The sequence below is a fragment of the Mastigoproctus giganteus genome, chromosome 6, assembly GCF_048544385.1.
Source record: "Mastigoproctus giganteus isolate SK-2022 chromosome 6, ASM4854438v1, whole genome shotgun sequence".
NCBI lineage: Eukaryota > Metazoa > Arthropoda > Arachnida > Uropygi > Thelyphonidae > Mastigoproctus > Mastigoproctus giganteus.
The window spans coordinates 67,510,818-67,532,703 of NC_143580.1; the positions used below are offsets into that span (position 1 = coordinate 67,510,818).

General features: G+C 36.9%; 1 protein-coding gene across 1 annotated transcript in view; it reads right to left on the reverse strand.

The window, feature by feature from the left end:
- The window catches only part of LOC150084394 (cell adhesion molecule Dscam1-like), a 687,198-nt gene that overhangs the window by 32,504 nt on the left and 632,808 nt on the right, over positions 1–21,886 (reverse strand). The window contains 1 exon segment of the mRNA XM_090376030.1: positions 2,134–2,199. Coding sequence (XP_090232156.1) covers positions 2,134–2,199 — 66 coding nt within the window.

The following is a 21,886-nucleotide window of genomic DNA, read 5'->3' on the forward strand; positions in this document are numbered from 1 at the left end:
TATAAGACTGATAGATACTGTACCTGAGCAGGAGAGAAAGAAGTGGCTTTGTCTAAAATGAAATACTGTAAGACTGTAGGATCAGATGGAGTACTAGGGGAGGTTTTAAATCTATTGCAACATGCAAGAATCAAATGGTTCATGGAATTCTTTAATAAAATTAGTGAGGGAAGAATGGCAGGTGTATGAAGGTGATGCTTTCTCATTCCAATGAATAAAAATAATGGATATATCCAAAACTGCACAAATTACTGGGAAATCAAATTGATGTGCCATACTATGAAGATATGGGAACAGATCATTCAGCATAGACTGAGGGATGAGGTAAATATCTCAAAGAACCAGTAGGGTTTAATGCTGGGCAGGTCAACCATGGAACCAATATTTTGAATGAGACAATTGATGGAAAAGGTGGAGAGAGAAGTGAAAGGACATATACTTGGTTTTTACTGACCTCAAAATTGCTCATGATAGGCCTCCATGAGAGGTGTTATTAGGAGTGTTATGGAGAAAGTTAGCACCTTGAAGCTATATCCAAATTATTCAAGGTATGTATGAGGATGCAGTTACTGGTGTAAGGGATGTTTGTGAAATGACTGATCAAAGAGGCTCTGTCCTGAGTCCTTTCCTCTTTGTCACAATTTTTGATGACAGGGAACTTTTAGAGGGAATTGCCATGGTGTATGATGTTTGTTCTTAAAATCATTCATTAGTGGTCAAGGGTTAAAATGTTTAAACTAACTTGGTGATTTTTTTTTCATCTCTGTTCATACATAAAAAGTTTCCATTACACCATTTTAGTGTAAATGTGGTTCTACATATAACAGTTCAAAACCATAATCAAGCATATAAAATAATTAAAATATAATTAGCCATATTCATAAACAGCAGTTAATGAATCTGGATTATTAATTATTTTGCAACAAGTATGTACATATAAAATACTGTACATCAGTGTCAAATCCAGTCCTCACTGAAAGGGAAGATTTTCATTCTGTAAAATAGGGGGGAAGACGAAATTCAGCAATAATTCTTTTAACATGCAGGGTTTTTTTTTTTTTTTTGTGCAATGGAAAGAAAATATTTATTTGCACTTCCTCTGAGACCTTACACCAAATTCAACTGGATATCTATATATTCATATTTCATACAATGTGTTGAAACCTAAATGAAATAAAATTTTTCTGTTTTATTCATACATTTTCGTAAAAGGTCACACAGCTCATGAAAGCTAAAAGATAGGTCAAATGACTGTGAGATAGAGAGTTAAGTAAAGAAAAAATAATTTTTCTTCTGTCATGAAACCCATAGCTGTGATCCTGTGGCAATGTATGCAGATACTGTAATGTATACTGTGAGATCAAGTCTCTATGCTGTCACCAAAAAAGGATGGTACATGTTTTTTTTTGAATATTATTATTATTATTGGCCATATGGTGCAAGGAAGCCTGAGGCTTATGCTGCACCAGCCAAAAAAAAATTACCCTGAGAGAGAGAGAGAGAGAGAGAGAGAGAGAGAGAGAGAGAAGGGAATCACCAAGAAAGAGAAAAAAGATGATATACAGCTCAGGACCCTGGGTGTACCAAGCTCATACTCGCCGGATGTGAGTCCCTGGGGATTGTTAGCTATTATGTTGGTTTATTGGCTAGCTATTATGTTGGTTTATTTATAAGCAGTTATGACAAAGTTAGGAACTCCATGGGCCCATAGTTGATTATAAATGGGTTTTTTTTTATATGATATGCAGCATTCTGCAATATAAAGTTTATTGAAACTTTACACCCCTCACATTTTCTAGAGCTGTGTTTTAGAAACAAGTCAATGGTAACCCATAGTTAGTAAGTAATAGAGAAGGCAGTGCAATTTAGTAGCCACTAATATAAGATTAGTCAACTAGTACACACAAATGCAGTACATACTAAAGGAAGCCTCATTTCACCCAACTAGCTATGGAAATGACCAATAATTTCATCTAGTTTTGCTTTCTTGAATGGCATTCTAACATTTCAAAAGTGCATGTGTTGTAGTAAAGGGATTCCTAAATATGTACTTTTCTGAGTAAGAAGTAAACAAAACACAGTTATATTTTTGAGGAGTAGGGCAAGAAAAGGGAGTATTTGGAATGTTCTTACCTGTTGTAGACAATGTGAAGATCGGCACTAGCAGTAAAAGAAGCACAGGTGTGTGGATTCCTTGGGCTAAATGAGAGATAGAGAAAAAATCGCTAAAGAAAATACCAAAAGGAAAGGGAAGAAGTCATTATGCAGATACTGGATCTGTGCATAGTTCTTAGAAAGATATGTTTCAACTCTTTATTATCGAATTAAACAATGTGAAACTCCAGATAATACTAACAGCCACTTTCCTGCATAAATAAATGCAATTGTTAATGCTGGAAATTCAGTTTAGCTGAGAATTTGCAGTATAATTCTGCATCTTTTATAGAAAGTCTCAGTGTTAAAATTTGTAAGAAAAATGATTCAACTGGTTGCTCATGGAAGTCATTAGTATATATGGATAGAGAATGAAACTGATGAAATATAATATAAAATAACGGTAAGCCCTGTGTTAGGGTGTTATTAGTGCTGATTTGGAAAGCAAACCAGTTTGAAATTATGTGAAAGATTGGAACAGTAAAAACTGATTATAATTCTGTCGTGAATTTCTTCATTGTGTATTATTCCAAACAAGGCAAAAAATTAACATATAATGGAATAAAAAAAAATTTCCGTTATATGTTACATATGAATACTTTCTCTTTCTCTTGTTCTTATGATCAGTTGACTCTAAGCCTTTCTCTGAGATTTCTCAATGATTAGAACTAAGTGTTATTAATGTTTGATAGCATTAAGTAACAAAAATTTATGTTCATAATCAGCTGCACTAGCTACAATTTTAGCATTGGTTTTGCTGTACTCATGATATTTGAAAGGAATCATGCCTTGACTATTGAAGATTGCTATATATGCTACACAAATACTTTCATTTGCAAATGAATTACAATGATTTATATAGTTATTATATTATTCTAAACATATCAAGCTCAAGATTTTTGTTGGTGCTAAGTTCTTCTGTTCATATGAAGTACATTTTTGAAATCCTAAAGTGATCGAGACAGGTCATGGGTGCCTCACTTCTGTTTTCGCAGCTACTGATCAGTGCCGTACCAAGGTATTTTGTGCCCCAGACAGAAAGATTTTTCGGTGCCCTTTACTAAGGATATATATATATTTTTTTCATGATTTGCAAAATTTGCTACCCCTTTAAGAATGGTGTCCCGGGCAAGGGTCCTGCTAGCCCGTGCCTTAATCCGGCACTGCTGGTGATCAATGTCAGAAAGATGGCCACCACATGATGGGAGGTTTATACCTTTTATGTTTCTTCAAAGTTGGAGAGGGGGCCCACTGACCACTATGATGACTGCTGCTTTCGTATGTGGCCATTTCAATATAAAAGAGAGTTAAAGACTGAAGAAATGTTATGTATCCAAGTATACCATCCTCTTTTGCCACAGTGCCACATGGTAAAGACTTACCAGTTCTCAGTCCACCTTCCTTAAAAGAGTCTTCAAAGGTGGATGGCACATATGATGAATAGAATGATGACTGTAATCTCAAAAATATTCAAGCAAATTTTCAATATTTTCTATTCAGTGATTTAGCTCTCACTGAATCCACTGCAAACTCATGGCATCTCATAAGAGTGGAATTTACCAGATCCTGGATATAAGACAGCTACCCACATGAAAAGAATGGCATCTCAGGTTTGCATCTGTCTATGTAATTGCTCATTCTTTTTCCTACTACTCAGATTGGAATGGTCTTTGTGAAGAAGATGGCACTGATCACAACCAGGCAGAGTGGCATCTGTTCATCAACAGCTCAATGAGAGATGTGAAGGCTGTTTTGTTTCATAAGAGGAATAAATTTCCACTGATTGCTATAGCTCCTTTGGTTCATAAAAGAAAAACTAAAAATTTTGGGACATTTGAAAAATATTAACTATGAAAGTTACAAATGGGACATGAAATCTGTGGGGATTTCAACACGTTGAGAATTTTCCTTGGGTTGAAAGGAGGTTTCACTAATCACACTTGCTTTTTCTGTCTTTGGAAGAACACAGCAATAGGCCAGCAGTATATCAGAAGAGAATGACCTGTCAGACAGGAATTAAAGCCTGGTAAACACAATGAAGGTACACATGTTCTGGCTCAGATAGACAAGATCCTGTTGATACCACTTCACATTAAAATATAACAGGTAAAGTAATTTATCAAAGTTGTGGCTACTCAAATTGATGTCTTTCAGCAAAGATGCTTAAAGTTCCCAAAAGTGTTTCAGGTGAAAGGTGGCATATTTATAAGACCATGAGTTAAGTGACGTTGGGATCTAATTAGTCAGAAAATAAAATGAATGCTGTTGAAAAGAATACCTGGCAGGCATTTAGGCTTGCACTGCATGGGTTTATAGATAACAATAAAAGTGAAACTATAAAGAGCTATTTGAACATTTGATTGAACAGTATGAAGACTAGGATGCAGAATATTCCTAAAGCTACACTATTTGCATTCACATGAGGACTTTTATAGACTGAATCGGTGATGTGAATGGAGAACATAGGCCATTCAAGCATTGAGAGGAGATAATAGAGAAGATGAGATGCAACTATGATGGTTGAATCTATATGATGTTTAGTTTGAGGTGATCACAATGATGATGAAATGAAAAGACATTTGAAAGTTCATTTTGAACTGAAGTGTCCTAGCCTATCAACTTTTGTTCTGAGATTATTTATGGGGATTCTTTTGGTAAAGAGATGTGTTCTTTTTTTGTAAGTTAGTTAAACCTTGATAATAAGCATAATTAAAGTATACAGTGGGCTTTCAATATCCATCAAAATTCCAATCTGCCATTTCTCATATCTGTTGTCTACTATTTAGCACCATTATTCTGGTATCTGTTTATTGGTTCTCTTATCCACTGTCATGTTATCGCCTGTACCACACATCATGTATGTAACTTACAATCACCCAGCAGCATCAGTCCACCAGGAACACCCATCGTGAGGGGTTCTCACACCAGTTCTCTGCTGATTTTATGTGTTATTTACTTACTTTTGCAGAAAATCTAGTACCTTTGGCTGCTAAGTAAAATGAGAGAGCTAAGAAGTCAAAAGTAGTCCACACTTTGTAAATGAAATTGAAACACATTTTTTTTTTTTTTTGAAGTTGATAAAGAAACAGTCTATCCAACGTGAACAAGAAATACCACCTGCAATCATAAGAACAAATGTAGCTGATAAACAAAAATATAAAACATTGAAAATTGGCAGGGCCTGACACAATTATATATTTATAATTATAATATTATATTTCTCTGTCTTGAGAGCCAGAGAAAATTTTTTTATTGAAAATGGAAAATTTATTAGTGATTTGGATTTCTGACCAGCAAGCTAAGGGAGTTAATGTGAATTCAGTTTTTATCACAATCTAAAGGTGGATGAAAAATACTACAGGTAAAATTTTCTTGAAGGCAAATGCTTTTTGGGATTTCATGATGAAACTGACATTTTTTTACCACCTTGTGAATCCGAGCACTTTGAAAGTCACCCAAACAAGGAAGTTTGGATTACCAGGGGCTTGTTGCAAGAATTTTATCAGTTCTGCACAGAAATAATGATATACTTCAGCAATAATGACTTGCTCCAGATCACCAAAAAAACCTTGATGAGATGAATTTGTGATGGGATGATGTCCATCTTCTTTCCCTTAATATGAAATCAAGCTTATAGTTTATGAACTTGAATGTGACTACTAATCTCGAGCAATACCAATATGATCCCATTCACTTAAGACTTGGAGGAAAATGATGGAGAAAAGAACCAAATCTTTGAAATCCTTCAGTGTCAAGAATGCAGAGAAAAAAAATTTGAATTATTATTAATCAGCAATTGCCTGTGATGAAGTCATTTCCTACTGTATGAATATTATCTGAAGGAAGTCATAGCCTGAATGCAGGAAAAGATTTATTGCTGGGTAACTGGTTATGTCTGGAATTAGCCTTGTGATGTTTAAGTTGGTGACACATGCTGAAAAGCTCAACACTCAAGGCATGGTTCAACTGAGTGAAGAGAGAGAGAGAGAGAGAGAGAGAGAGAGCTTCTCCAATTACTTTTAAGGATGTAACAATGGAGAGTTATTTCTGAAGATCTTTATTGCTATAAGAAATCCTGAATGAAAGAAAAAAGGCTAAATGCAGTAAACTCAAATAAACAAAACGAAAAACTCTTTTAAAAAAAATTCAGTCCTCAATTTTGAACTTTAAGTTCCTGGCGATTGAATTACTTGGAGTAAATTAATATACATATTGTATGTTTTAATCAATAAAATTATTATTAAACTAGCCTTTATTGGTGCTTATTTATCTTTATTTATATATTAGTATAATGACTAAGTTTACGACTTCTCAAACCTATTATCATTACAACTTGAAAATCTAGTGCTTCACATCGATCATTTCCTTATCCTTGGCACTTTTAAGGAACCAATTAATAATAGATATCGACGGACCACTCTATTTACATGAAAATTTTATTTTCTTTTGATTTCTGTAAAAACTAGAGGTATAGTAAAAACTTAAGGTTGTATTCATAAATCAATATATCATAATTGCAATAAAACAAATGAAAAAAAAAAGAAAAAAAAAAGGACATTTTTAAAAATTTGTTGCATAGTGTTATACAGAAACCTCTGAAAAAATAATTCTAACTCACCTTATATTCGTTAAATTTTGTTGTCAGCTATGTAATAATTAGTTGTTTGTGAGGAGGAAAGAAAAATTGTGTGAGGGAGACTGAAGCACAAAAAAAGGTCACTACAAAAATGACCAATTTAAATCTTTAAATTTTCACTGAGAATTCTGAAATGTGTACTGAAGGGCATAACTTATATGTAGATGTTCTTAAGTATTTGAGTGTTCTTTTTATGATTTCATAAAAAGAATACTTAACTATATGAATTCCAATTATGAATAGAACTTCTAATAAAATAAATAGGATAACAATTCTAATAAGCTTAAATTTATAAACTTGGATAATAACATCAATAAAACAATCAATTAGTATATAAATCAATAAAACAGTTAAATAATTTAGAGAATGCTGGACACACATTTCAGCTCAGTTCTACAGATTTAGTGCATAAAAAAACAGTTCTAAAACGAATGCCTACATAGTTTCTTCCACACTTTGGACAGATTAATTGCTGTTTTATGGAGCATTGGCAACTAAGACCATAATGCACACTTTGGGCAGAACACCTGGACCCACTCTAAGTGTGTGAAAATTTTAATGAAGTCAATAGCTGCTTAGAAGAAAAGTAACACCAAAAGCAAAAGAGAAAAACCTAGTTTTTCTGATGCAAAGGAAGCAATATTTTAAAATGCTTTTGCTAAGAAAAGATAAAGTCTGGATTATTCCCAATGAAGATAAGTAATATTGTCTAGAAATTTAATTGTACCGAAGAGATAAGAAGCAGTAGACGTTTTTTTTTTTTTTTTTTTGTGAGAAATAAGACAGGGTTGAATTTCAGAAGATTAACTTAGTTTTCATTTCCAGGACTAGACAATTACCCAAGATCAGAATTTAAGGAACTGGTGGTGGATATTTGAGAAGTTGTAGCTGTTTACAAAGAGCAGGATTTATCATACTGGGTGGTGAAATATATTTCTTCCAGCCAATGGAAGAAAGTGGAAGGAATTAATATACAGAAGAAAAATAGGGGATGAAAAAAACAGAACTTTGGGGAATTGCAGAATTAGTTGAGAAGTTAGAAAGTCATCTAATATCGTGTGATGAGCAGTCAGAGAGAAAACTGTCTATCTAAACAACACAGAAGCTTTTTTTTTAGGAAGCCTACAGTATATGTTAAACATGATGAGAACCTCAGAAATGGTGATAACTACTATGCGGAACCTATGTTTCTCCAAACTTTTCCATGGAATTTGTTCAGAAGTGAGTAACAAATTTCAAGGTATTAGTGGTGGACAAACACCGATGGAATCCATATTGATGGTCATTAATGAGATGGAAAGTTTCAAGGTAGTGTTATGAGTTAGTAGTTAATGTATTTCTTCATTAATTACTTTGGAAATAATTGTTCATTGGGACAATAATCCAAAAAGAGGTATTTGTTACCCATTTTAGGAATTAGCTGTATATGCATATTTTTCATTCAATAGGTGAAATATGATGGAGCATGGGTTTAAGAACAAGTGGTGAAATGTCATAAGGATGTGCAAAATTCTTGGTATAAGAATTGTTTAGGATTTTTCTAATGTCTTTCTCTTAGAAAAACAAGACAGGCATTCAAATGGAATGTTGTTGTTGTTATTTGGTTTTTAGGAGCATTAGCAACTAAGGCCATCCGGGTATATGCGGTGGTCATTCCTTGACGTTTCCACATCCTCCATATTTGGTGGGCACGGGCTCGAACCCCGGTCTAATCAAGAAGCGTGTGCTATGCACTGCTGCTCCTGCCCACCTGGCTACGGAGGCGCCTTCAAATGGAATGTGTCTGGTATGGTAGGAGGACACTTACCAAGTTCATTATTGGAAAAGTTAGTTGCTAATATGCCCACTTTATCTTTAGATGAGGATGCCACAAAACTATCAAAATTTAACAGAATTGGAAATACAGATGGGCATAAGATGTAGCAGTAGCCTTGAAAAAATAGACCAGAAAGCTTGATTACTATTTGGAAAAGATGAAAGTTTCCTATGCTTATCCTTTCAAAACAGAGTATGGATTTATTAATAACATGTTTATTACTATTTCAAGCATTAGTCTGTAGGCAGAAAATTAACCAGACGATCTTGATACAAGCAGTGGTGGATTATAGAACAGGCTTATGAGGTGTACACCTCAGGCCCCCAAACCGACCAAAAAATGTTATTATTTTATTTTAAAGCTTTAACTCACATGAAGGTTTTATTTATATGAAAATCAAAAATGACACAGTGATCACAGTGTCATTTTTCTAATGTCAATGTTAATGAGTGATATACAGTATGTGTGCATTTTGCTGTGCACACATACTGTATATCACTCACCAGCAAGTGGTGAATTGCACGCAGAGTTTGTGTACAGGCAATAACATGTACAGGTCGGCAAAGGCTAGATACTTATGTTTACTTATAATTTTTGTTCTATTTTTCTTATTATAGAAATAAAAAGTTTAAATAAAAATTCATGCCTTATGCCATTCATTTAAATTTCAATATTTTACAATTTTACGTGGGCCCCCAAACTTTGTCTGTGCCTCGGGCCCCTAAAATGCATAATCTGCCGCTGGATACAAGCCAATTAGAATATGCAATATTCTTATCTTGAACAACTAGCACATTTTTTTGAAAGCATGGTTTAGATAATGGTCAAGACTTTAGGGTGGAAAGAGGAATAAAGGATTTCATCCTGAAAAGAATAATTTCATGGATTCAACCTGTGCAAATATTAGGTTCCGAAGTATTAAAAAAGTAGTCCAACTGTGGAAAAGAGGAATAGATATCATGCACATCATCCCAATTTGTTCTTCTTTAATGCAAAAATGACAAGGCTGAGAATGACTATGGAATATAAGATCCTTCAAAGAGGAAACCATCACCAGTTTGTGATTTAAGGTACTAATGTTAACAGTATACTTACAAGGAATGTTGGTGAGGAAAAGATATAGAGTGTTAGATGTGTGGTTTGGATTGTCTGATATCCCAGCAGGTAAGTGAACAAGTTGTAATGTTACTGCCAATAGCAAAAGTCTTAGCATGGCATCCAACTTGTTCTGTACAACTAGAAAATTGAAGCCAGTTGGGTTTGTTAACAATAAAATCACTGTACTGTCAGGAAAGCTAGATTGAATAAAGTAGAATTTCAGAAAAAAAAATTAGAAAGCTATAAGTGATTTGTAGATATTGAAAAATGATAAATACAACAAACGGATTTGACAGAATGGGGTAAAGAGATTTTGAGCCCAAGGAGATCAAAATGGGAAGATTTTGGTTATGGTCACTGACAATGAATATCAGAGTGAACCTATGCACAAGCACCATAATTTAAAAAAAAAGGCAAAAAAAAGCATAAGGATAAATATTTAGAACAAAGAAAATAAATGGTGGGTGAGATAATTGAGATCCTGTCAGAAAAACTAAGTAGAACTTGGCAGACTGTAGATGGAAATGGACATCATTGAGACCATATATATTAGGGCAGTGAAGCAGTAGGTTTTTAAAGGTTTAGTACTTTTTTGCTTATACGTTTGCTCTGTTAGTTGTGATTTATTGATGTAGATCAGTTAAGAGTTGGGGTAGGGAGAACATGTATGAAATGACATAGTTCTTAGATAAGGTGTACATCAAGAAAAATATATCTAGCTCCTTAACATAACATGGTACTGGCAGTGTCCTCTGCTAATCAGACTCCCTTCAGTCACAGATGGCAGACTAACACCAGCTCGCCTGGATGTCTTGTAGGACATTACAAATAGGTTGTCACTAGATTATTTAATGGCAGACCTTGCAAAAAGTGTTTTTAAGCTGTACTCATGAAATATAAAGAGTATCAGATCTTGCCATGATGCCCATCAAAACCTAAAAAGAACTAACTCCTTGCATGACAGAAGAGTTGGCCAGAAACCAAAGCAAAAATCAATGTGGCTTGAAGCGGCAGTAATGCACTGAGTGATGGGAGCCATCTACCACCCAGTATTGTCTAGTGTTACAGAGGGTCAGTCATTTCTCTGTGTTATTCATACACCACCTCAACCCCCTGCTTATATTGCATGTCATACGCAGGGGTTGAGGCCACACCAGAAAAAGCATTTCCAGTATACCAGAAATAGCATTTTTAGCATCTTTGCATATGGGGCATCTATAGAGGATTGCTAACAGACCTAGTCACATGCAGGTACAAGCAGAGAATTTTTCTTGCACAGAACAATTGGACTTTGCCAAAATCTGATGCCACTGATTCAAAGTGTGTTCTGAATATCAGCTCCATCAGTGTTTTAGACTTCCAAGTGGCAGCTTTAGCTATTATCACCGGAACAACGTCCATGACAAATCTCAGGGACCAAGAAGGAGCCATGCAGAACAGCTGTTATAAACGTGGTGATTTTTCAAGTTATAGACCTCTATGGTCACAAGCATCTTTTTTGTTGCACTTAACATTTAAACAGGGCTGCCCTTTGGAAGTATTATGCCATTTATAAGAATGAGCAGTCCTATTGAAACAGTTAGGAGGGTGGATAACACTTGGCAAAATGGTATAATACTGCCTGAAGTGCTGTTCATGAGTGGTACAATACTGGGGGTAATTGTGGATACAATGCCTGGTAGAGAATTCATTTAATGAAGTTTGTGGTCTAACAAACTTCCTGCCTAATACAAATGAGTGTAAATCCAGAATTAATGAAGTTTTATTAACTCAATCCTTTCTCTGAACGTTTTTTTTAATTATCTACATTAATTATATTACTAATTAAATTCAGTTGTGAGTATCGGTATTTATAAAATAAGACATGCTAATATCTTAAATTCAGTTAAGTGAACGTGAGAGATTAATTAGGGAATTCATTTAATGAAGTTTGTGCTCTAACAAACTTCCTTACCTAATACAAATGAGCGTAAATCCTGCATTAATGAAGTTTTACTAACTCAATCCTTTCTCTGAATGTTTTGTTAATTATCTACATTAATTATATTACTAATTAAATTCAGTTGTAAGTATTGGTATTTATAAAATAAGCCATGCTAATATCTTAAATTCAGTGAAGTGAAAGTGAGATTAATATGTATGACTTTTTGGCTAAATGCCCTAAATTTTGTGACTCTACTAATGTATTATCAAACAACAAGTGCCTTCTAATATTAGGAAAAACACACCTCAAAAAGTGGGAGATAGTACTGATTTGAAAATTTTTCCTTTATAGACATATATGGACATAGTGAATTTGATTCAGAAAGAGGAACAACTAAAAATACTGAACTAGATTATAAAGTCTTTAAATATTTTTACAAAATAATAAGTGGAAACTAGGCTTTTGTACATGATATAACACCTCCACATATTACTCAACCAGTTTATTTTTCTGCTCCACGAGACATTCAAGGATGATAAAATAATAAGTAGAAATGTCAGCAGTCATTGATCTCTGTGTTTGCTAGACCTGACTCCAGAAAACTTCTGGTTATGGGATTATTTTAAAGACTATACAGAGATAAGGTAGCCCTGTTTCTTTACATCCTCTAAACAGTAGCATTCAGCACAAGATTTTAGCCATTTCTACAGACATGCTTCAGACAACTGTCAGTTGTATTATTCATCATCATCTTAAGAGTTGACCATTAAGGTTATGTTCTGTAGAACATCTGTAATATCTGGATGACATTGTTTAATTGTGTATTATATAAAAAATAGGCCTCTTGTAGTGAAATATTCAACTTTATTTTGTTTCTTAACTAAAGTCCATTAAAATTTAAGTGTCATTCTGAAAACAGTGTTTCTACAAAACTTGGTTTTCTAGTTATTCCTTTTTTTAGAAATACTTGAAGAATCTATAACCACAATGTTATTTTATATTGCTACTGTTTGTATTAAAACTGGGGAATAAATTGTCATAGCAGTGACCAAAGAAGCATTGGAAGCCTGCTTTTTCACTGTAGCTAATTAGTTCATATCAGGTTACCTTCAACTGTCAATCATTTTGAGAGCACCATCAGTAGCATGTTCATTGGCCCAAATCACATGTACAAATCCATTTACCTGACAAAAACTTGTGGATAAAATTTATATCTTTTATTAAAAAAAAGTGTTATTATTTCTTGAATAAAATATGTAGAGAATTTACTATTGTTGTTAAGTGAAAACAACTCACAGAATCATAAACATATTCTTTGCCAAGAGTGATGAAAGACTTTTAGATTTCTTTTTGTAATGAACTTTTATTCCTATATGCAGGAGTTCCACTTTGAACCATTTGTAAAAATTATTGAGCACAAGCATGGCATACAGCATGTATGCATGTTTCAGTGTGTGGATTAATCATTTTTGTTTCTGCCACCTAATAAATTTGATAGTCCAAAGATGATACTCTTGCATTTAAAACAGAAATTAAAGCAATTCTATTTCTTCTTTAGTGAAATTTTGGCAGCTTAGTCATACTGTCCACCAGTAAGCACTCCACAAGTCAGGAATCATGTGTCATTGGCAACCAAAAGTGGCAGGCACACAATGGTTACTCCAAAAGTTAAAATTGACAGGTTGTGGACAGGTCCCACCATTACCTGAGGCGTACCTGGTTGGAATCACTAAATATAAAATGCTCGGACACCGCTTTGAACAGGAACAGTGGTTGTCAAGTTAACCCCATCACAGGGTCAGTAATTCTATCCATAGACAAACGCTGGCCACGTCACCACCATACGTCACAGCCACAAACATCAACAAACAATTAACCACGTGCCTCATGCACCATCCTGGCAGTGCATCTCTATTCCAACTGCCATTCAAGTATTTTAATCCGATGAAGGCTGCCACCCAGCCGAAAGCTAATTTATTTATTGTAGTTTTATTAATGCTCTGTGTAACAAAATAAAAATAAATTTTCGCATTATGAATCCAGAGCACGTAGGCCTGTTTTATTATGTACGGACTATTCTTGGCCAACCAACATATGATATGGTCGTGAGACTCCAGAAAGATTTTATCTTCATAGCCCGTAGCAAACAACACCTGAGGTTTGCACATAGATGCAAAGCTAACTGGATTATACCGAAAGGGTTTCGCTACAAACAACCGTTTCCTAATGAGCGTATGGGACGTGCCTGTCGGAACTTCGGCTTCAGAACTCTGCGCATATGGATCGGCTGCCTCCATCGTGACATACGACGTGCTTCAGCGAGCAAAGCAGCCCTACTTGCCGACCTTAAGGCTCTGATTCCCGATCCTATTTACACCAAGGTAATGAATACTTTATGTTACCAGGCCGTCAGAGAATCAGATCGTTATTGTGCCCGACAGAAACGTAAGTTCAATACTTTAATCAATGAATCCCATCAATTTCGGCTCCAGCGTAATACCCCTCTCACAAATTGCACGGATTTCGTATTGAACCTAAGCAGCAAGCAGTTATCTGCAGAACAAATAAACTTATTGACCCTTGGCATGACATTTGCTGTTCTTCCAAAGCACCCACCGATCACCGACATCGCCTTGGGTGTGGAAGCAAGCTTATCACGCCTCCCAGAAGATGTAGCCAACGCAATCCGCTTAAAGACTGCAGCAGTTCTACACCATGCCCGCCCCGTCTCTTCAAACCTCAGCCGTATACAGATTTCTACCCTCAAGGCACTGAAACGGGATTCATCCATTGTCATTCTACAGGCGGACAAAGGCCGTCGTACGGTTGTAATAAACCACACTGATTACATGGCGAAAGCCTTACTGCTCTTACGAGACACTACCGTCTACAAACCCTTAACCATCAACCCCAACAGGGCTTTGGAACGATGGGAGTCAGAGGTGAATATCCTCATCAACACTTGGCTGAAGCAAGAGAAAATCACACAGTCAACCCGTAATCACCTCCGTGCCTCCGGGTGTCAGATCCCACGGTTTTATGGCCTGCCGAAGGTGCACAAAGAAGGCACACCACTAAGACCTATTGTATCCTGCTGTGGATCACCGACTTACGAGCTGTCTAAATTTGTCTCGAGACTTCTTTCTCCTCTAGTTGGCAAGACCACCTACACCGTCTCCAACAGTGTTGAGTTCGTAGAAAGGATCCGCACTATATCCATCTCGCAAGATCAAGTCATGGCATCGTTCGATGTCATATCACTCTTTACCTCCATCCCAGTGGAACTTGCCATCTCTTGTGCAAAACAACTCTTGGATAATGATGGAACCTTTAGTGGCAGAACTAGACTGACGCCTGATGACATTTCCGCCGCCCTCAGACTGTGCTTAACAGGGGGTGCAATCATGTTTAATGACTCGATCTACCAGCAGATACATGGCACAGCCATGGGTTCCCCTGTCAGCTCGGTCACAGCAAACATCGTGATGGAGGAGTTAGAGGGACGTGCGTTTACATACGCACCAGATCACATCGCCTTTTGGTGTCGCTATGTAGACGATGTGTTCGTAGTCATCCCTAGAGACTCAGGTCAGCGACTCCTAACCCACCTCAACTCACTATCGCCCTTCATAAAATTCACGATTGAGCTGGAGTCGAACAACTTTATACCATACCTAGATACACTTGTCCGGCGCGAAGACACATGCTTGAAGACGACAGTTTATCGTAAGCCTATGTGTGCTGGCCAATTTACCAACTTCCAGTCAGTACACGCACGGGGCCACCTCCTCTCAACTGCCCGAACCTTGCTAACTCGCGCCTAGACACACTCCAGCTCCGCAGATGAAAGACGCAAAGAGATCACCAGAGTCAAAGTAGACCTTACGAGGTGTGGCTACCCCATCGACGTCCTTGACAGGTGTGATCTACAAGCACGCGACAACGTGACGACCAACAGCAACGCCAACAGTGACGAGTCATCCACGAGGGCATTCATCCCATACTACCCCAACCTGTCACAGCAGATCGGTAGAATCCTAAGATCGCATGGGATAAAGTGCATCCAACTCCCAGGCAAGAAACTGCGTTCTCTCCTTTCCAACATAAAAACACCTGTCCCCACCCTTCTACAGAGTGGTTTGGTCTATCGCATCTCTTGCCGTGACTGCACGAGCTGCTACTTTGGAGAGACTGGACGTCGACTCGAGAAACGTCTCTCAGAACATAAAATGGCGATCCGTTTGGCAGATGTAGAACACTCAGCTATCGCCGAGCATGTCTGGACAACCCACCACGACATCGACCCACACCGCGATGTCGTGGTTGTGGACAGGTCCCACCATTACCTGAGGCATACCTGGTTGGAATCGCTAAATATAAAATGCTCGGACACCGCTTTGAACAGGAACAGTGGTTGTCAAGTTAACCCCATCACAGAGTCAGTAATTCTATCCATAGACAAACGCTGGCCACGTCACCACCATCAACAAACAATTAACCACGTGCCTCACGCACCATCCTGGCAGTGCATCTCTATTCCAACTGCCATTCAAGTATTTTAATCCGATGAAGGCTGAAAGCTTAATGCTCTGTGTAACAAAATAAAAATAAATTTTCGCATTATGAATCCAGAGCACGTAGGCCTGTTTTATTAATTGACAGTCATATTAAAAGTGTCAATAAGCAAGCATGGTATGCCACAGGAAAGTGGCATACCACGTCACCATGTCATTTTCATGCCATGTCACCATGTCATTTTCATGCCTCTGAATCATACCATGTTTCAGTGGCATGAAAATTTCATATTTGTAATCTGAGACCAAGGCAAGCTTCGATCAATGGCCAAAGAGGATCTCCCAAATTGAGGAACAAAAGTAAAGGCACTTTGAATTCTTTATACAATTAACTTTTATTTCTTATATGTAGATATCCTCTTGGGCTAATTTTCATAAATCTCCATACAGTATGCATGTTTCCACTTTATGGAAGAACTGTTTTAAATCCAAATGTTGGCTGTCCTTGCTAGCGAGTTATATAATTAAGTTGCTGAGCTGAAAAATTACAGCAGAGATATATAAATGTTTGAAAGGAAAATAAAAATTCTGCTTCTTTCAAATCAATTGTTTCTACAGTTTTTTTAGCTCTATATAAGATGAATATTTAGTGAACATCCAGTATTTATATGTCAGTAGGCCACTGACACACTAAATGTGGAAGTAGTTGAGGAACTAGTTATGAACTAGTTAGAACTAAATGATAAACTAGTTATTGTTGGTGACTCTATTGTTAGGGAAACAGGAAATATAGTATGCAAGAAGGATAGGTGGAACAGGACCAGGGTATGTCTGCCAGGGGCAAAAGTTGATGATGTTGTAGAGCAGATATCATCTTTTAGGGGCACAAAAGGTGATATTGTTGTACATGTTGGAACTAATGACATTAAGAGTAAGAGATCTGCAGATTTACTCAACAAGTACAGGTCAATGTTGAAAAAAATCTGCAAGTTAGGTTTGAATGTGAAAGTGTATGCAATTCAGCCCAGACATGATAAGAGGGAGTATATGATGAAAGCCTGGTCGATCAATTCAGCCCTGGAGAGACTGAGCAAGGCTCAAGGGGTAGAATTTTTTTCAGCCTGGTCTGTGCTTGTTGACAGGAGAGACTACTTCTACAGGGATAGGGTACATTTAAATAGAAAGGGTGCAAGAATATTTGCTGATGCCATCGAGGCAGTGTTAGGTGGGTTGGAAAAGGTGGAAAGAGAAGCTTCGGGGTATACACAGACTAAGAGGTTAACAGTGGCCGCAGGCATAGGCAAAAGTGATTCTTGCACTGCTTCTATTAGAATGAGCAACAGCCTGGACAGCAAGGCAATGGAGGTTTCCAGGACTGCTGGGAGTCATAGTGGAACAAATAAATACATGGGCTGTGTAAGGTAACTAAGAGTAGAAACAGGTGCATGTATATTTGCATGTACACCAATGCTAGGCATATAGTTAATAAATTTGATGAGTTTGAAGTGCTAGTCAAAACATCAAAGGCAGGTATTGTTGGGATATCAGAGACGTGGTGTCACACAGATATAGGCAGTGCAGAATTGGAATTTGAGGGAGTACAATGTATACAGAAAGGATAGACAGGACAGGAAGGGAGGAGGGGGTTATGCTGTTAGTTAAGAAACACATAAAATCTAAGGAAGTGCATCCAATTGATGTTGGTGGACAATGCAATGTTGAGTTTGTTTGGTGTAACATAAGCACTGGGAAAGGAAAAATGAGAGTAGGTGTGTGTTATAGGCCTAATGAATCTGATTAGTATAATCAGCATTTGTGCAGAGAAATAGTGAGCTAGAAAATCAGAATGTCTTATAATGGGGGATTTTAACTTTCCAGATATTGAATGGAACTTGTGGGTTGGTCACTCGCACACTAGCAAGACTTTTGTGGATTTATTGGATGACTGTTTTCTAAAGCAACATGTTTGAGAGGCAACCAGAGGGAGTAATACTCTTGATCTGATTATCAGCAGTGATTATTCATGCATTAAGAATTTGCAGATAGAGGAACCACTGGGTGACAGTGATCACAACGTACTGATGTGGGAATTACTTAAAGATGTAACTACTATCAAGGCTAAAGGGAAGGGCTTTTGCTTTCGTAAAGGTGATTACAGGGTCCAGACAGTTTTTAAATTCTGTACAGTGGGATCAACTGATAATGTTACCAACATTGAATTCTAAATGGAAAGCCTTCAACGACTTAATTTTGGAGGCTACTGGGCTTTTCATTCCAACTAAGAAATCCTGTTCAAGGTTTAGGCCTAAATGGATGTCAGATGAACTAATGAGGCATATGGCAGAGAAGAAAAATGTATGGAATGCATATAAAGTATCAGGTGACACAGAAGCCTATGGCAGATATAAACTAGTCTGTAATCAAGTCACAAAGGAGGTTAGGCAGGCGATGGCAGATTATGAGAAATCTTTGGCAAAGGATGCAAAGAAAAACAGCAAAGAGTTCTTTACTTATGTAAACTCTAGAAGGAAAGGGATGAATCAGATTGGGCCACTTACCATAGATGGGTTGAATATTGATGATCATGCTCAGGTAGCTGATAAAATGAATGAGTATTTTGCATCTACATTCACACGAGGAGTTATTCAATGAGGGGAGTTCCAGAAGTTTATCGAACTCTAACAGGGAGCTAAGTTATTTTGCAATAACTGAGAGCAAAGTGGAGGAGAAATTGTTGAAGTTAAACATAAAAAAGGCACCTGGGGTGGATGGACAGGATCTATCCAGTTATAAAAAAGGAGGCAGCAAAGGAAGTAAACAAACTCTTAGCCATAATTATGAGAGCTTTGTTGGACTGGAGGTGTGCATATGTATCACCAATTCACAAAGGGGGTTCAAAGGGTGACACAGGTAACTACAGACCTGTTAGTTTAACTTGTGTTCTGGGGAAAATAATGGAATCACTGGTTAAAGAATCATCTAGACAAGACTGCAATAACAGTTAAGACACAGCATGGGTTTGTTAAAGGGAGGTCTTGTCTGACCAATTTGATTGGATACTATGATGTGATCACAAAGGAAATGAATGCCAAAAATAATTTTGATATCATCTACTTGGATTTCAGGAAAGCTTTTGATACTGTTGCCCATGAAAGACTGCTGTACAAATTGGAGAGGTATGGCATTAAGGGTAAGTTGCTACAATGGATAAAGGGATGGTTGAGTGGAGACGACAGAGAGTGGTAATCAATGGATACTGCTCTCCGTGCACAAATGTTATTAGTGGAGTTCCTCAGGGTTCGGTGTTGGGCCCATTGTCGTTTTGTATATTTATCAATGATATTGATGAAGGTATATCAGGTTTAATGTCCAAGTCTGCAGATGATACAAAGGTTGGCAGGGTTGTTAATGTCAGTAAAGACAGTAAGCTACTCCAACTGGATCCAGATAAGTTGGAAAAATGGGCTGAAAAGTGGCAACTGAAGTTTAACATTGACAAATGCAAAGTACTGAATATGGGTAGCAATAACCCAAGAGAAATGTACCAACTGTGTGGTACTACACTCAGGGAAGTGGAAAGTGAAAAAGATCTGGGGGTAATTGTGCAGTCAAATATGAAGTTTGCTGAGCAGTGTAGAGGGGCTGCCAGGGCAGGTCATGGGGTCTTGTCAATGATATATAGGAATTTTGCTAGCAGGGACAGGGAGGTGATTATCCCGTTGTACAAGGCGATGGTCAGGCCACACCTAGAGTACTGTTTACAGATCTGGAAGTCTCATTTTAGGAAGGACGTAGAGTTGCTAGAATGAGTACAAAGAAGGACAACAAGATTGGTGAGGGGAACAAAGGGGTGTTCTTACCTAGAAAGTCTTAAGTTCTGCAAATTGCAGCACCTGGAAAGTAGGCACCTGTGAGGTGATCTGATTGAGGTGTATAAGGCCTTGAATGGATTGAGCAAGCTGAATGCTGATGTGATTCTTCCTCTTGCTCAGATGTTGTTGTTATTTGGTTTTTAGGAGCATTAGCAACTAAGGCCATATTGCTCCGGGATATGCGGTGGTCATTCCCTGAATGACCTTTCCGCATCCTCCGTATTTGGTGGTGACGGGCTCGAACCCCGGTCTAATCAAGAAGCGTGTGCTACGCACTGCTGCTCCTTCCCACCTGGCTACGGAGGCGCCCTTCTTGCTCAGATTAAGAACCTGAGGGGACACAGATTCAAATTGAGGAAAGACAGTTGTAGAATAGATGTGCAGAAATTTGCCTTTTGCCAGCAGGTAGTTGGTTGGTGGAACAGTCTTCCATCTTTTGTTGTGGAAGTTGATAGCCTAAATAAATTTAAGGCTGAGCTGGACAGGCATTTGGAACAAATGGTGGGGTGAAATGGGAAGGTGTTTTTTTTTTTTTTTTGCTGATGCTGCATAAGCTTGCTTTCTTGTATTGTATGCCTCTACTAATGCTAATGCTAATGTCAGGGTAACTGACAGATGAAGGTCACATGATTTAATCTGATGAACAAACACTTTGAAAAAGAAAGTTGCTAATACATTGTCCATTTCTCTGCTAAGCCCAAATAAATTTGCAGCAAGCAAAACCAAAAAGTAAAACTGTAGTGTTCATTCAAGCATTAGGTCCACTGCTGTTGAATTGTTCATAATACACTAGTGATCACTTTGTATATGCATAATAATTCAAAAGTTGAAGACTTCTAAAACTGAATAACTTTTTCTTTTCAAGATAAAATCGAATGTGGTGTTTTTTACCTGAATACTCCAGATTTTCTGCCCAGCATTTTTTATTTCAGAATCTAAAATTTCTTTTTAGTTTCACAAGAAGTACCACAGTAGAAAAATAAAATGGCAACTTTTATAGATGTAGTTTGGTATATCTTTTGGTCTGATATAAAACATATACACTGAGATTTATGAAATTTATGTCATATTACAATAAGACTCCTCACATTAGGTGCACTTTGCTTAAGTATTATGAAAACTTAATTGTGATTGGCTGTTGTTTGAATTACAGGAGGTCCCCCCGGTATTCATTATCCGAGTCCTCGCAGTTATGAGGATTTGAAAATTCAAGAATTAAAGGAAGCCCTTGAGAAAATTTACCAAACACTTGAATATTTTCGTGAGAACAACCCTCTAAATGATCATGCAGCAAAAGTTATGTGCAAAGTTAAAGACACAACTAAATGCTATGACACAATTTTATCTGAAAAAATATAAAACTCTGGATTCATACTTCAATAAACTTTACTTAACTTTACATTGTTTAACATATTATAATAAAAATGTCTAATAAAGTAATTTTCTAATTTTTCAGTTCCTTCCATCCATTTTTTACTATGTACAAGTACATAATACACATTACAAAAATTTGGTTGGTCCCTGTTTTAAGTGGATTCATTTTAAATGGAATTTTCTGGAACCAATTATCCTTGGATAACAAAGACCCCCTGTGCATAAGGAAAAGTGACAGACTAACTGGTAGTGGTAAAATGTGATAGAGGGAGGTATCTATCTGTAATCTATTTAAATCAAATTTTTATGACATTAGAGTGCCACAGACAATAGCGTGAAAAGTATTAAAGGAAATATGTGTCCTTCAAGCCATAAAGACTAAATATTAAAGAAAAATCAATGGAAATGACAAGGTCATCGATCATTCTGTATAGACAACTCTTAATATGAAGAAGGTAATGCTTGATTTGCGTATCATTTTCAGTAACTGAAGAGACC